General features: G+C 42.4%; 1 protein-coding gene across 3 annotated transcripts in view; it reads right to left on the reverse strand.

Moving 5' to 3' along the window:
* Positions 1 to 17349, reverse strand: part of ap2a1 (adaptor related protein complex 2 subunit alpha 1) — a 208665-nt gene extending 191316 nt beyond the window's left edge. For all 3 annotated transcript variants that reach the window (XM_084329593.1, XM_084329592.1, XM_084329591.1), the window contains exons 1-2: positions 16525 to 17349; positions 6283 to 6494 (exon numbers count right to left, since the gene is read on the reverse strand). In XM_084329593.1, the coding sequence (XP_084185719.1) occupies positions 6283 to 6494; positions 16525 to 16591 (279 nt within the window). In that variant the 5' untranslated portion in view covers positions 16592 to 17349. The remainder of the gene's footprint in view (positions 1 to 6282; positions 6495 to 16524) is intronic.
* Between the last annotated feature and the right edge of the window lie 517 nt (positions 17350 to 17866).

Genomic DNA, 17866 nt, shown 5'->3' on the forward strand with positions numbered 1-17866 from the left:
ACAATTCATTATGAGGCTTACCAAGACAGTATTTGAGTTTGCAAGCTAACATTAAAGACAAAATAAAATACCCATGCATTTAGCATTTTTATATTATATATTAGATTTAGATTATTGGATTATTAGATTATATATTGCATATATTTAGCAATGAGATATTATATGATTTAGATACGAAATATGATGAATTGAAAATGGGGGACCCTGATGTAAACAAGACGAAAGTCTTTCTCTGGTCTGCATCCTCCAGTCCACTGTTGACTGTTGTTGTATTGAGCTGTACTGTATTGTACCTATGCTGCAATCTGTTAATAACGTTTATATTCATTCAGTCGGCAAACAGAATCAGTTTGATTGACAGTCGCGTCTGCCAATTACGTCACATCGCTTGCACCCGCCCTGCTGTTCTTAGCACCAATCGGCAAGCGCGTATTAATTTTTTACTTCCGCTATTGGAGAGCTCAATGAAAACAACACTGGCAGCGGTAGCTCGCCGCGGCCGACTTTTACCTTTTAGCTCTGCAGAATGACTAAACGACTGGAGGCATAATGATTTTACTGCAACGGATGTTATAATAAAAGCATTTCCATACATCTGTCTGATTGAAAACGTTATTAACAGACCGCAGAATGGGCACAACGGAGTCAGCACGGGCTGAGATATGAACGGCTAATGCTTGCTATATCTAGGTCGACCTCGGTCGTTGCTATGTAAATACGCTGATGTTATTGAAAGTGTAACTATATAACGTCAATGCCACAAAACGAATGCCTTTGTTATCATAAGTAGTAACTTTTGATGCAGTAGTGTGTGTGTGGGGCGGCGCTGTTCAAAAGTGTCAACGTGTGGACCAGATTGACGCAACACAAGCCTCTTGGGCAAAACATCACGATATCCACGATACGTTTAAAAAGTGTATCGTTAATGAACTGTACCCGATATTTATATAATATCGTCATATCGCCCAGCCCTAACGATGCATCGATTAATCGAAATGCATCGATTCTAATGTGTTCGATTCGATGCATCGATTTGAATATGTTAGAATCGATTATAATCGAAATAAAAAATATATATATATATTCTTTATTTTTATTCTTTTTTAGTATTGTTTTTATTTACCTATAGTCCATTCATGCCGAGTGTTCCCCATCAGTTCCCCCAGCCACATTTGTGTATTCAACATTTTTGGGGGAATTAACTGATAGAAAATCTATCAAAAATTTATAGAAAATGTATCGAATCGAATTGTGGTCAAATGAAGAGATTTCATGGTGCATTGAATCGTTGCCTGAAGAATCGTAATCGAATCGTTGTGAGGTCGAATCGTTACACCCCTACTACTAACACAATTGGCAGTGTTAGCGGGTGGGAAGCCGGTGGGGTATGTGTCCTGGTTGTTGTAAACTGCAACTCCTACTGGTCGGTCGGGGCGCCTGTTCAGCAGGGAAGGGATCTGGGAGAAATAGCTTAAACCTCTGCACTTGTTATGTTTAGGGATGCACCGATCCCGATATTGGTATGGGCCGCCGATATCACAACATTTCTATTCGATTTTTTTCCCCCTCTTTTTTTAATATTATAATAAAAAATAAAATAAGAAATAACAATTCAGTACATTTATATCTACGTGTTAATTTGTTACATTTAGTTTCACTAAGTTAGGAAAGTAATGTTTTAAGTCAAGCCTGATGATCCCAGTCTCTTCCACAGTGAGGCATAAGTCCAACGCACACGGCGGGCGATTTTTTAAGCGAGGCGACCGACAGAATTCTATCGCTTCCATTGTTATGAATGAGAGAACCCACACGGCAGGAGATTTTGAAGCGACGATCGTGCAGAAATTACTGTCGCCTGGCTAAAAATCGCCTCGATCCTATTTTTTGAGGTGACGGCAGGTGACACAGCAAGGACAATGAGGAAATTAACATGACTTCTACTGGTGTATCATTTGTAATATAAATTAATTTATCAATACATTCATTGATCAATAACCTACGTATTATTACCATGCTACTTATGTTAATTATTATTAACAGGAACAATTTAAATAAATAACGTTAGTTGGAGAAGCTATAGTGGCCGCTCGTCATTAACTAATAAATTGACAATGCGCCACGATGCACCTAGTACTAATGTTTTTATACTCGGCCGGGTAATAAAAGAAGTTGTGGATGCTGACAGAGTTTAATGTCCAGGCTGCAGCTGAGTTTGTAAGGTTTATTGTCCAAATAAAATGATGGTTGAGAACAGAACAGTTTGCATCTTCCGTGAAAAAACACTCTCTCAGCAGGTGCATAACACCGGTTCCTGACAGGGAGCGACGCAAGCGAGCGTGATTGCGAAAATGATTAAAATTTATTCGTTTCAATCAGACTATCCTGACCTACCGCGAGCGACAGCGAACGGAGCGGCGATGTCGCTCCCCCCTCAAATATTTGCTCGCTGTGTCTCTAGTTGAGCGTTTACGCGGCCGAGTCCCTCCCCTAAACACTTTTTATTGGTCGAGAATCGCAGGCTGCTTTGCCCCTGTGCTTCCAGGTAAATACACACACACAGACACACTCGGACAAGCGCCGCGTCATATCAGGACAGTGTCTCGCGCGATTTAGTCTCCAGTTCGCTCGCTCGCTGCCTGTCAGGAACCGGTGTAAGTTTAACAATACTTGTCGTCCAATAGGTGGTAGTGAACGTATTGTAGCGATCAGTCATGCAGTAATGTCAGGAATAATGAGAGGTTGTTCATATATGGTGGTTTAATTCCAGCTCAATATGGGTTTTACAGGTTAATACTTTCCCTCGTAATGCACAACACAGCTACCTGCTAATATGCTCGCTTCACGACAACCTAGCGTCCGGTCCGTCCTCAAATTTCTCCCGGGGGGAAACAACACCCCCAGCTAAACAGAGCTACACATAGCTTATTATACCCGTGAACGGTCGGGTCTGGTGTGGGGCGCTAAGCGATTGTCGTTGAGCGACAGACGATCGCATGGCCAGGCGACATCGGTCGCCCGCCGTGTGCATTGGACTATACAGTTTATTAATTGAATTGTGCTCCTTTACAATTCTTAAAAACTAAATATATTTTAATATAAATATATATTAAAAAAAAGTATTTACTTTTTTACTATTTTTTTCATGTATCGGAGGAGGCATGTGGTAGTTCTACACCTTCCCCAGGTCGACAGTGGGGTAATGCACACAACGACCAGGAAGGAAATTGGCATAACGACTAAATTGGGATGGGTGAAAAATACAGAAAGCCCAAAAATAAATAGAATAAACAAAATAAAAAATAGAATAGGCTCAGGAATCAGGATTGTTAAAGCTAATTAGCCTAATCAATGTCAAAAAGAGTAGCATATAGTAAATGTACACACACACTAGAGACAGGGGGAATAGCTTATGGATTGAATGATTTTACAACATTTTTGCTAATGAAGTGAAAGTCGTTTTCATAGTGTAACGCTACTAAATCATTGAACGTACAGAGAGAGAGGGAGAGGGGGAGAGAGAGGCGGGCTCAGCTAACTCCTAGTTAGTGTTAGCAGCTAATGTTAGGGGTTTTACCGCAACGTGGGCATACAGGAATGGCGAGGATGTAAAGCGACTCATGAGGAGTTGTCACAGGTGGGGGTATCGGGCTCAGTCCCTTACTGCTGGAGTTTACGTGAAAAACAGAAGTTATCAAATTCGAACGAAAGGCGCACTGTCGAGTCCTGGCTTTAGGCAGAATCACGAATAGTGGTTTAAGAGAAGTTATTTATATTTTGAACGTGATTCATTGTGCACTAGTTAGATTACATGTTACGCATGTTATGACTTTGAACATCCTCCATTTCCACCACAAAAGGCACATAACAGTAACAATACAATGAGTCATGAATATGCAAATCGACAAAATGTCATGGTCATTGCAGCCCTACAAATTACTCAAGCATAACAGACACAATATGTCCGACACTGGGAATACATTCCCTGAGGAGGACCATAGATGTACCTAGATACCAAGAACATACAAATGAACCTTGTAGTTGTGGAGCAATTCTTAATTTACTTGGGTATGTACTTTTAGGCGAATTTTCAGAAAATATGGCTAGGGTTTAACACGTTCAACTTTTCTTTTAGATGCTCAATAAAAAGTTATAATAATAAAACCCTTAAGTGAGACCCATAAGAGATGAATAGACAGGGGACAGCCTGAATAGCAATGTTGGGTTAAAACAGGTTTAAAAGGACATGCATTCAGCTGTGTGAATTATTCCAGGCAATACATGGATGCATGACACAAAGGTCATTGATCTCCAGTTGTGTCAACACACATTCAGTACCCTTGGATTGGCTTTGGCAAAGCAGCGCACAGACAGATATCCAGATGCATCATTCAAAAGGGGTGGATAAAAGGGGATATTAAAACACTCTCCTAAAAACAGAACAACACCTGAACCTGTGTGACGAAGATGTAAAACCTGGAGCTGCTCGATACAGACTGGCAAGCGGATTTTGTGGACCCACATCTTGACTTCTGATGGCCAGATGAGGTTTATTCTGTAGTAGTATAGAATACAATGTAGTATAATCTACTAAATATATATATAGTACTATATATATACTATTTATTATTCTATAGTAAGGCATCCTGTGTGCATGAACTGTTCTCCCCACTGTGGTCCAGCTGCTAGTATCGCAGGCTTTCGCAGCATCCAAACAAAGACCAGCAGGTTCAAGAACAGTTGCCTCCCACAGACTGTGTGCCTACTGAACACTAACTCATAACTTACATTTGTACCCAACTGACCCATCTGAGGCTCCACCCTCTCAAAGCTTGTTATAGGAGGATTCAAAATGTTTTTGTTTGACTGACTAAAGCAACAGCTGTGATTGGAGGGTCAAGAAAGGAGGACAATGCTTGGGATGGGCCAATGGCCCAATTGTACCTTGAACTTTCTTGTATTGTGAAAACTATTGATTTTCATATTATTTTATGCTGTGAGAGTGAGCATCTTGAATCTATCAGTACCCATTATTCCTATGATGTCCCCCTCTCTCACAGACATCTTTACCATCAACCCAAAACCATGTCCAAGTATAGACTGTTTCAACCAGCGGTGCATCGATCAGCCGGTCCGTAGGGGCCACAGGGCTTGTTTGGCAATGACCGGTGACTGAGCAGTCTCAGTTTAGTCGAGTAAACAGTTGACAACATATACATGCATTGTTTGCTAATACCAATAACTGGTCAGGAATAAACATGGGTCCACGCCATTCCCTAGAAACACAATTCTACTGGAACTGTCGATTTCTATTTATCAGGCTTGCCGCAGTATTCGGCGATACCGGTGTTAGGCCTACTCTGTGTTCAGGCATCGACAGAGTACATTACTTTCCCACTGCCCCCCATCCGTTTTATTTTTTTTATAGAAATAAACCCCATTTAGAAAATGTTCACATAAAATACTACTAAGCGTGTTATCAATACTTAAGTCAGACATTATAAACTGAACGTGTCTGCACGTACAGATCTATTGTATAGGTCTCTGTGCAGTCGAGTCACAGTACAGACTAGCTTAAGTTTCACTTTTACTGAGAGTAGATTTTACTTTGCGTGAAGGAGACTCTAGATTAAAGCCTCGACTGGAGAGGTGCTGAGGACCAGTCCAGACCAGCAACAGTATGTGCTAAATAAGGCTGCAGCTACATTGATCAGTCATTGATTTGTCAATTGGTTTATTTTTTTAATTAGAATATAACATCAACTCTGTCTGTCCAACAAATTAATACTAGTCATTGAAAATGCATTAAAAACAGATGTCGGCAGACAGATAGTGGATCAATGTAGCCGCATAACTTTAAATATCAAAGTAAGTGCTCTACAGATAGAGCATAATTTTGTAAAATGTCCAGTGTCACCGGTAATACTGGTGTTGTCATGAGTTTATTAGTCATGGGAAATTTCACATAACCGTGCAACCCTACTTTATATGGCTTGAAAATAGCTGTTATTTGTATACATATATCACAGAATGGAAAAAGTTGCACCCAGTGTCACACAATGACTTCGGTAAAATAATGAGTTTACATTGGTTTTACCCCCTCCGCCCCCCAAGAAGTAATACTATCCACCAGTAAGGGGCTACCACTACTGAATGAATGAATGAATGAATGAATGAATAAATAAATAAATTAATAAATAAATTAATTAATTAATTAATTAATTAATTAATAAATAAATTAATAAATGCACCACTGACTGCACACACACAAAGTAGTACACTTACAATCTGTTTCTCTGTGTACTTGTTGGAGCTGAGCAGGTTGACTGCCTCCATGTGTCCAAAGTCGATGTCATGGCCGAGCAGGAAGATGAAGAGCAGCTTGCACACGTACTTCTTCTTGCTGTAGCCGTCCAGCGCCTTGTCCCCCTTGAATTTGGAGCGGATGTTGGCCAGCTCCTTATTGATCCGCTTGATCTCAGCTTCCTTGCTCTTACCTGGGGAGGGAGGAAGTAAGAGGGAGGACACATTTTTCGTTGTTGAGCTTGCAAGAGGACTGACACTCTGGACGTGGCTTGTGGTCTCGAGTCTGAGGTCATAGCCTAGACAGGAATTTAGAGGTTCAAGACCCATCTCAATTGCCATTCAGAACCATCACTCCCCATTTCAATTTGAATATGCAAGTATATAATTCACAAGAGGCTAAACACAGGTTTGAAATTTAATAAAATGTTAAGGGCATTACATATCAGGAAATGTAGGGATGGGTACCGAATTCGGTACTTTTGAGGTACCGAACCGAAACACGTCAGTACTACCGAGTATCGATTCAAGTGAGATACAGAGAGAAAAAAAAAATTACCTTTTTTCTTTTAATGTCAACGTTCACACGCACAATATATGCTTACCTAGGATTTGACTTAATTCAACAACAAAGCAGTCGGAGCAATGGCAAGCCGAAAACGGTCGAAATTGTAGTTATTTGAAGTTTTGATTTTTTTTTACGACTGAGGTAGGTAAATTAAATTTCTTGAGACTAAAGTACCAAAAAAAGGTACCGTTGGGTACCGGTATCAATTCACACTTCACAGATACCGGTACCGTATCGGTTCAAATGTGAAAGGTACCCATCCCTACATATGAGCATAATTGTTTTATAAGTAGGTCATTTTACAGGTTATTAACACTTTGGATGCCAGCCACGCTTTTTGTCGTTAGTTCATGCCGACCTTTGAGTGCCCGCCAACGCTATATAGCGCTTGTTTGTCGTATTTTTTTTTATTGGCGATTTGAATTCATATTTCATCAATTGAGCCTCACGCTAGTGTTGCAGACTCTCTATGAGCTCAATTGGGAAGATACCGCCTCCTATCGTCTCTCCCTGTGTAACTAACTGCACCCCATTACTTTAGACTGACGAGGGGGGGGGGGGGGGGGGGGCAGTTTCCTCATTTTACTTTTCCGTCAAGGCCAACTGAAGAATCCATTGTGCTCGCCGGCCCGGAAAACGCGTGGATTATGTATTTACAGTACCCAACACTGTAATCAATAAGCGTGATCGATATTTGGAATGGCAATCAGGAATTGGAATAATCTTTTTGGATAACATCTGAGGTAAGGAATTTATTTGACCAGTCTTAGGATAATCAGAGCTGTTTTCACAGAGATATAAGCGTTTGCCCTATGCGTGCGTGTGTGGCTGTGCGAGCGATAAGGAAATGAGATAATCGATATTTCAGCCCGCTTCTATAGCGTGCATATTGTACACATATACCATCGATAATCTAGCGTTTATTTGAAACAGATTCATAAATAGGCCGAAGAATTACAACGTTTGTGTATCCAGAATATTCCAGTAAATGCCTTTTATCACGGAATCTTTATATTTTCCTTGAAAACGAGGGCTTTTCAAAATGCTATAAAACGGAAATGAAGCGATTAAAAAACAATCCGTTTCGACAATGTTGACTGCAAACAAGTCATTGATAAGCGACGGGCAGATTAGACACATAGCCATAATTTAAGACAGAGATTATGCGTTCACAACGCTATCATTGAAGTGGGTGCTGGCATTTAACCATGCTTTACCATGTTAATGGCCGGCACTGAAAGTGTTAAAAAGGTCCTCTACAAACCACGAGGAAGCCTAATATAATCAAAACCTAACCTAATATAGCCAGAACCTAACCTAATAAAGCCAGAACCTACCCTAATATAGCCAAACCTATTAACATAGCCTAATATAACCTAACCTAATATAAACTAACATAAACAGATATATCCTTAATATAGTGAAATATAACCTAATATAGTCCAATATAACCTAACAGAACCTAACAGAACCTAATATAACCTAATATAGCAGCCAACACCTTTTCGTTTTAAGGAATGTAGAAGATAATGTGAAGGTATAGCCAACATGTGGATTTAACAATGAGAGGAGGTGGGAGACAAGGACACTGGGGTGATGGGTAAAAGATGTGTACAAAATGGATGTGGCCCAGTCAGAAGCTAGCAGCCTATATTGTGATTTTGATATATTGGTAAATTAAGAAGACAGGTCTAGTCTAGAGTAGACCTGGGTCTAAAGTTGACCAGGAAGTTAAGGTATGGGGTGGAGGAGAGCCTAGCCCCAAATGAGCAATATACTGTTGGTGTCATTGATTGAAAACTTTATTAACCGATTGCAGAATGGGTACAGTACAGTACAGCTCAATACATACAATTGTTAAGGGAATGCAGACCAGAGAAAGACTTTAGTCTTGTTTACATCAGGGTCCCCCATTTTCAATTCATCATAACATATATGACATAAATGACACAGATATACAGTACTGCTACATCTATACATTTATGACATACCAGATTTGCAAATACAGTACTGTTTGTGATACAAAGAGTCCAGAAAAGAGAGTATATACATTTGACGTAGAAACTGTACATTGGAGGAGGTTGGGTAGGTGGGGTGGTGTTGGGGGATTGGGGGGGGGACTGTACATTGGAGGTGGTTGGGTGGGTGGGGTGGGGGGGGGGTTGGGTAGGAGGGGTGGGTGGGTGGGTGGGGGACACTGTACAAGCAAAACTGTACATTGGAATATTGACAAAACCATACTTGGTCATTTACTGTACATTGGAGGGGGTTGGGTTAGGACATTTACAGGGTCCAGTTTCGAATTGCAGTCTTCCGTAGGTGTTCTTTGAGAGTGTTTTTGAAAGTGGGTAGTGATTCACATTCCTTTACAGCTTTGGGTAGGGCGTTCCACATTGATGTGGCATAATTGCGAAACGTGTTTAGTCCCTTGTTTGAGCCGAATCTGGGTTTAACATGATTTGTGGAGCTCCCTCTGGTGTTGTGATCGTGGTATTCACTGACCTTTGGGAAGTATTTTGACATGTACATGGGTACCTTGGTCGTGTAGTGTATCTTGTAGACCAGGCCCATTGCAAGTTGCTGTACTCTGTCGTCTACTCTAAGCCATCCTAGGTTGTCAAAGTGGGCAGGGGTGAGGTGGGTTCTAGGAGTAAGGTCAAGCAGTGGTGGGTCTCATCATATCCCACCTGGTGGGTCTCATAAGACCTGGTGGGTCTCATATCCAGGGGGGACGAGTCCGCCTACAGGAGGGAGATCGAGAGGTTGCTGAGCTGATGCAGCTGCAACAACCTGGACCTCAACGCCCAGAAAACAGTGGAGATGGTAGTGGACTTCAGGCGGAAGGCAGCCCCCCCCACCCCGATCATTCTGGGAGGCACCCCGTGGCCTCTGTGGAGTCCTGCCGCTTCCTCGGCATGACACTCTCCCGGGACCTGAAATGGGAGCTGAACACCATCGCTCTCAATAAAAAGGCCCGGAAGAGGATGTTCTTCCTACGTCAGCTGAGGAAGTTCAGGCTGCCGAGGACCATGATGGTACAGTTTTACACCGCCATCATCCAGTCCATCCTCACCCTCTCCATCATCACCTGGTTCCATGCAGCCACGGTCAGAGACAAGGCCAAGCTGCAGCGGGTGATACGCTCGGCGGAGAGGGTGATCGGCTGCCCCCTTCCCTCCACCAGGGCCTTGAGGAGGGCGAGGAAGATCATGGCAGACCCCGCCCACCCGGGTCACAACCTCTTCAACATGCTCCCCCACGGCAGGCGGCTACGGCTGCCCAAGACACTAAAGTCCCGCCACAGACTGAGTTTCTTCCCCTCAGCAGCTCGCCTGGTAAACGAGTCAGGTGTCCCCCTGCTCCCCCCCCCCCTCTATGGCGAGCTGCTAGGGCTGGACTTCTGGACTTGAACTTTGTGTTGCACTGTAGGGCTGCACGATTTTGGGAAATAATCTAATTGCGATTATTCTGACAGATATTGCGATTGCGATTTGCGATGCGATTATAACATATTTAAAAAAAAAATTACAAGAAGAATGTTGCTGCTTTCTGTAGTCGGGTCCCAACTGCAAAATTACTGTATTACCCTGTATTATACACTTTTACTATCATGTAGACTATTCTGCTTTGTGTTTACATGTGATGTATTGTATACATGCACATTTATTATGTTCTTGTGTGATGTATCGCACATTTTATTGCTGTGTGATTTATTGCAAATGTTATTGCTGTCATCTTGGCCAGGTCTACCTTGCAAAGGAGATCTTGTATCTCAATGGGACTTCCTGGTTAAATAAAAAAAAAAAAAAAAAAAAAAAACGTTTTTTTTTTTTTTTTATTGCAGGCTTGGCGATTTGATAATTGCATCATTCCAAATCGCGATTTCGATTAAAAAACGATTAATCGTGCAGCCCTACACTGTATCCATGTCCCCAACCACTGCACTTTCACAGTCTTATTGTTGTCTCACTGTTCTGTCCTGTCTTGCACTTTACTTATAATTATTTATTTACTGTTGTATTGTTCTTAATTGTGAAAAAAGCATGCACTGTAATGTCAAATCACGTTCCATTTTGTACCTGTATAAAATGGCGAATAAAGTAATCTGAATCTGAAGCAGTAGTCTGACCAGTTTGTTTTGAGATGTTTGTAATTTAGTTTTTAGCGCCTTTGAGGTGCTTTGGTACCATGAGGTAGGGCTAGGCGATATGGCCTAAATATGATATCACGATATTTTCTGACCTTTCGGCGATACACGATACGCATCACGATGTTTTTCTTTTTTTCCCCAAACAATTCATTATGAGGCTTACCAAGACAGTATTTGAGTTTGCAAGCTAACATTAATGACAAAATAAAAATTCCATGCATTTAGCATTTTTATATTAGATTTAGATTATTGGATTATTAGATTATATATTGCATATATTTAGCAATGAGATATTATATGATTTAGATATGAAATATGATGAATTGAAAATGGGGGACCCTGATGTAAACAAGACAAAAGTCTTTCTCTGGTCTGCATCCTCCAGTCCACTGTTGTTGTATTGAGCTGTACTGTATTGTACCCATGCTGCAATCTGTTAATAACGTTTTCATTCATTCAGACGGCAAACAGAATCATTTTGATTGACAGTCGAGTCTGCCAATTACGTCACACCGCTTGCACCCGCCCTGCTGTTCTTAGCACCAATCGGCAAGCGCGTATTAATTTTTTACTTCCGCCATTGGAGAGCTCAATGACAACAACAATGGTAGCGGTAGCTCCCCGCGGCCGACGTTTAGCTTTTAGCTCCGCAGGATGACTAAACGACTGGAGGCATAATGATTTTACTGCAACGGATGTTATAATAAAAGCCTTTCCATACATCTGTCTGATTGAAAACTTTATTAACAGGCCGCAGAATGGGCACAACTGAGTCAGCACGGGCTGAGATATGATGAACGACTAATGCTTGCTATATCTAGGTCGACCTCGGACGTTGCTATGTAAATACGCTGATGTTATTGAACGTGTAACTATATAACGTTAATGCCACAAAACGAATGCCTTTGTTATCATAAGTAGTAACTTTGATGCAGTAGTGTGTAGTAGTGTGTTCAACGTGTGGACCAGATTGACGCGACACAATCCTCTTGGGCAAAACATCACGATATCCACGATACGTTTAAAAAGTGTATCGTTAATGAACTGTACCCGATGTTTATATAATATCGTCATATCGCCCAGCCCTACCATGAGGTGCAAGCATAGTCGTAGTACCCTTGAATGAGTGCTCCTGCCAGAGTCTTCAGGGTATTCTTGTTTACCAGTGATGAGATCCGGTACAAGAATCGAGTTCGTTGGTTGACTTTTTTTATTACATTGGATGCCATTTTGTCACAGGAAAGATTTGCCTCTAGGATGGAACCCAGGTAGGTAATTTCTTCTTTCCTTGTGACAATATTGTCACCCACTGTAACTGAGAAGCAGGGGGCGAAACTAGAGAGCGCCACCCGCCATTGGCGCTCAGTTTTTACGTTTGGCGCCTCCCACTGAGAGGTCTGCCCGCCGTGTGGCGGCCAATCAAATAGTCATGTGAAAACCGAAAATCATGATCCAATTCTGAGCGGAGTTCTCACTCGCTGTCTCAGCACAGACACGCAGCGCATTGCTGCTCCTACCCCTCCCCTACCTGTTTCTGTATGCTGCATGTAAACAGAGGACAGTCACCGTGACTGACGTTAGTCTAGTCAGAGGGACCTCCGTCCGTGAGCTGATGTTAGCTACTGTTACAAAATGACCCAGTCAACTATTCACTTTTAGTTTAATACATGAGGCATTGTGTAACGTTATCCAGCTGGCTAGCTACTGATAGCTCCCGACATCAACAACTGCTCCAGCAAGTGTCCAGTTACATCGCATGAGGGCTGCCGACTAGGGTCCAGGTGCAGCGCAGGAGAATCCTTTCATGCTGAATGTAAGAGTTTAGGGTCCAGCTGCAGCGCCGGAGAATCCTTGCTGGAGCTGGAGGCCACTCGAGTATACACACAGACAGTGGAGCTGTTTGCAGACAGCGAGGTGGCGATGTCTCGCAGATAATACAACTACAAGTATGATTATATAATATATATATTTTATTAAAAAAAAATATAAAATAATAATTTTTTTTATCAAAAAAAAGTTGGCAGGTAAGAAATCTGCTTGGCGGGTAGATTCTTCCCATCTACCCGCCACTGGCCGGTGAGTCAAAAAGTTAATTTAGCTCCCTGCTGAGAAGCCATCGGTCTGGCTGAGTTTGTTATTTGAACCGAAGAGAATGGACTCTGTTTTGTCCATGTGTAATGATAGTTTGTTATCAGCGAGCCATATGCAGATTTTGCAGATTTTGTCATCATCAGCAGCTTGTACAACAGCTAAATGATAGTTAACTGATGGAAACAAGACAAACGTCTTTCTCAGGTCTGCATCCCCTAAACAATTGTGTGTATTGAGCCGTACTGTACCCATTCTGCAATCTGTTAAATAAAGTTCTCATTCATTCAACACAACAGCCTTCATGAGATCAGAAACAACACCATAAGGGCAGCTGGGTAGTGTAGAGGTAAAACCTCGCCTAAAGCACTGCAGAGACCCGGGTTCAATTCCCGGTAGCAGTACTTCCAGCTTGGTCAGACGTTCCATCGAACACAATTGGAAGTGTTCATGGGTGGGGAGCCGATGGGGTATGAGTCCTGAACATTGTAATAGCGACTCCTACTGGACGGCCTGTTTAGCGGGGAGGGGATCTGGGGTAGATAGCGTGACTGCGTGACCCTCTGCACGCATTATGCTCCCGCAGTGAAACTACTCACTGTCAAGTAAAAAGAAGCAACTGGCGACTCCACATGTGTCAGAGGAGACAAGTGGTAGTCTACACCCTCCCCAGACTGACAGTAGGGTAGCGCAACGACCAGGACGCGTGTATCGCTTCCGCAACGGAATTCGGTTTCCGGGTTCCTCTGATTGGCCGCGACCCCCACGTGACCCGCCCCCCTATCCACCGCTGCCACATGCGGCAGTCGGCAGAGCGAGCGGCCGCGGACGCACTCGCTCGCTTCCTCAATTTATACGCATGGAAGTATTGACTGAATGAATGAATGAATGAAAACTTTATTTAACAGATTGCAGAATGGGTACAATACAGTACGGCTCAATACACACAATTGTTAAGGGGATGCAGACCTGAGAAAGACGTTTGTCTTGTTTACATCAGGGTCCCCCATTTTCAATTCATATAGAACGACTACGCCGTAACAAATCATTAAAAGAATATACCGAATATGTTGTGCCTTTACACATATGTTGGATTATGTAATTGGTTTGTCATGACAAACAAATAAAAAAAATCGCGATTTACCCGCTGGCTACAGCAACACAACACTCAGTGACTGCATGTAGTCAGAGCCAGAGCTCAGCGATGCCGCTCGTGGCAGCACATTCTCGCCGCAGGCTGAGCTCTGGTGTCCACTGGAGCAAGCCAGAGATAGCCGGCGGGTGCGATATTTTATTTGTTTGTCATGACAAACCAATTACATAATCCAACATATGTGTAAAGGCACAACATATTCCAGTTAACGGTATCTTTTTTTAATGATTTGTTACGGCGCAATCAATACTTCCATGCATTCGGGACCTCCATGTTTGGGGGTATTCATCAAACAAATCGGATGCGGGGATTCGGCTCCCATCAGGCGGGCAAGAACTGCGGGTTTTCAACCTCTCCCCTCTCTCCTGGAGCTTAAGGGGGAGCTTAGTATTCCTGCCGCGGAGGAGGTGGCTACAACATCAACACACATGTTGTAGCCAGCTGGTAAATCGCGATTTTTTTATTTGTTTGTCATGACAAACCAATTACATAATCCAACATATGTGTAAAGGCACAACATATTCCAGTTAACGGTATATATTTTTTAATGATTTGTTACAGCGTAGTCGTTCTATATGAATTGAAAATGGGGCCTAACAAAATTAATAGTTGGTTTCAGGTTGCCGACCGACCCTGCCGATTTAGGTGCGACCCAATATATTTTATGAGTTTTTAGAAAAAAGAAGAAGAAAAAAAACGTTTTTTTTTTTTTTTTTTTTTTTAATAAAGTTTCATAGAAATCTTAGTCAAACATTTAGTATTATGGATATTAAACATGCTGGCAGAGTACATGCATCCATGTTGTTGTGAACATTTTAATTAAATAAAGAAATTCCCTATCCATAGTCGCCGTGGGAAAGAATAAAATAAAAAAATAAAATAAAATAAATTCCCTACCTACCCATGGCCAAACTGACAACCAACCTGAAACCAACTATTAATTTTGTTAGGCCTGGGGGACCCTGATGTAAACAATCGCGCTGCCGCGGCAGCGGCAGAGCAGTGGATAGGGGGGCGGGTCACATGGGGGTCACGGCCAATCAGAGGAACCCGGAAACCGAATTCCGTTGCGGAAGCGATACACGCAACCAGGACTGTGAGACACACAGGGAATGAATTAACATAATGACTAAATTGGGGAGAAAATGGGAGGGGAAAAAATAAGAAACATACTACTTTGTCAGTCGATTTTTACCATTGTTGTTACCATTAATTTCCCAGAGTAATTTCCTTAAAGTATTATGAGCATATAACTGGTAAGCACTAGATTTTAAAAGGACCTTCCGCATTATTACATGTGGAAAACTCAATTATTTTTGCAGATGAAATCATCTAATCAATTAGTGTGAAAATCCTATGAATAATTGCAAACTAAGAATATCTTTATTTGAGGACAGTCCTGTCTTCAACAATATCCAACTAGTCATTTTGGCTACAGTGGCAACGTTAAGCCCCCTACATTGTTCCTGCCAAGTACTGAGGTACTGAGAAGCACCTTGCAAGGTCACTGTCAATGGTTGAGTGAAATTGAGACAATAACATGATAAACAACACATCAATTGGCAATGGTGTCAGTTATAGATAGGCCCATAAAAGAACATGGACAGACTGTGTGCGTTTAAGGCATGGATTTTTAATAACACTCGGTTGCCACAAAAGCACTGACTAGAACTAGACCCTTGTCAGTTGGAATTCAGCATAATGACATACAGAGTACTTCTAAAATGAGAACGGCTGCTTGTCTGTTTGGTTGTGGCTGAACACAGGTAACGTATGCTGCTATCACTCTAGTCTAGCCCATGGCTTCAGTTAAACAAGGCGACAGCCTGATAAGTGCATATCTAAGAAACAGAGGGCCTTGCATCCAGCATCCGATATCAGCGCTATCAGTTATGTCTGCAGCAGATGACGTTAACCCTGTACGAGATGAGAATGTTTAGAACGCAACATTTAATTGTAGCGTTGGCTAGCCACCTGCTTGTAGGGGGAACAGGTCACACAAGTGGCTAACTAGTCAAGATACTACGATCTATCGTAGACGTTTCGTGAAAGGGAAGGCGATGAGCAGCAACCGCCTGTCCACCCACAAATGACCTCTCTGTTCCGTGGAACCCCATCATCACACATAATATTATCGTTAGCTAGCAAGCGGACCAACAAGCACCAGCAGTAGGGCAACTAATGCCTGAAATTGAATGGCATACAAATGGTTATAGTATAGCGCAAACAACCAACATACATGCTTAAAATGAAAGAGGCACTTACAATTTCGAATGTCCGAAATGAACACCGCTAATCCGCGCATCCCGTCTCCCTTCGAAACGGCCGGCATGTTTGCTGATGTCTGTCCTCACTCCGGCCTTTCCAGTCAAGATGAACTGATGTCGGTCAACTCTCAAGTGGCCTTGTGTGGAAACAAACGTCAGCCAAGTAACTGCTCGACCCGTGGTGTGTGTTAGCTGGCTAGTAAAGCCAGCTAATCAGCTCCCTGATAGTAGTGGGTAGGTAAGACTTCCAGTCAATAGCAGGAACTTTTTAATTAGCTAACACGTTAGTAGTTGGCCAACCAAGGTAGCATATAGCTAGATTAGCTGGATGGCGGTGGATCAACTAGCTAGTAGCAGGGTATCCCCGTTCAACTAGCTCGCTTCCGCTGGCTAACGTAGCTATTTCATTCAATCCCTTCCCTCTCTCCGATCAGAAGCGACGTGTACTGACCGTCCGTGACAGTGCACAACACCGATCGATAACCAACGTAAACTACCCTCTACTGATATATGGGGAAAGCACAGTTCAGTCAGATATCCAGTGCTGGAAAATAAATGTCCGAAAATGTAAGATAGCTTCTTCGACTCAGGCACGGTCAAGCTAGCTAAACAGCTAGCTAGCTGACTAGCTTTACCATTCAAATGGTGGAACACATCACCAGTTGACCGTAATTACGTCTTTTTTTGTTAAACAGCCTTAATCCCCGTCCAATGACGTGAAATGATATTCCAGTATTCTTTTCTCAATTGGTAAAAGGTAAATATGAGGTCGTGAATAATTTACGGTGTGTCAATTGTAATTCGCCTGCCTCCTCGCCGTTGCTTGGACAGGGCTCGTGACAGCTGCGCGAGCAGCGGGACTAGTGGTCGGTGCAGTCTCTCTAGTCTCGCGCACGCTCGGCGTGCTCTCTCCTAAAACAATGCTGATTGGTTGAAACAATGTTGATTGGATTTTGTCCCTTTACTGAGTTTTCTGAATGTTCAGTGGCATGATGTCGTGGTAGATCATGGCTAAACTTACCACTCTAAAATACACTCTATAGTGTAAATAATAAAGATGAACATATTAGTGAGCGCAATCGCCCTTCCACGCCACCTACCAAGACTTAAGAGACTGGGGTGACTCCCTCCTCTGGCAGAGTGGCAGTGGACACTGACATTACCAAGGGTGGCTTTTCTGGGTTATGGACATCGCTTATCTTGTTTCAAAATGGTCACAACCACAAACTAATTTATCACATGTCGTGATTTGTTTATCTTTTACATACAAATTAATAATTAGAAAATATACCCATAGAAAAAAAGAAAGAGAGATTGACACTTTGTCCACAACGTCCGTC

The sequence above is a fragment of the Notolepis coatsorum genome, assembly GCF_963971535.1.
Source record: "Notolepis coatsorum genome assembly, chromosome: 14".
NCBI classification, from domain to species: Eukaryota; Metazoa; Chordata; class Actinopteri; order Aulopiformes; family Paralepididae; genus Notolepis; species Notolepis coatsorum.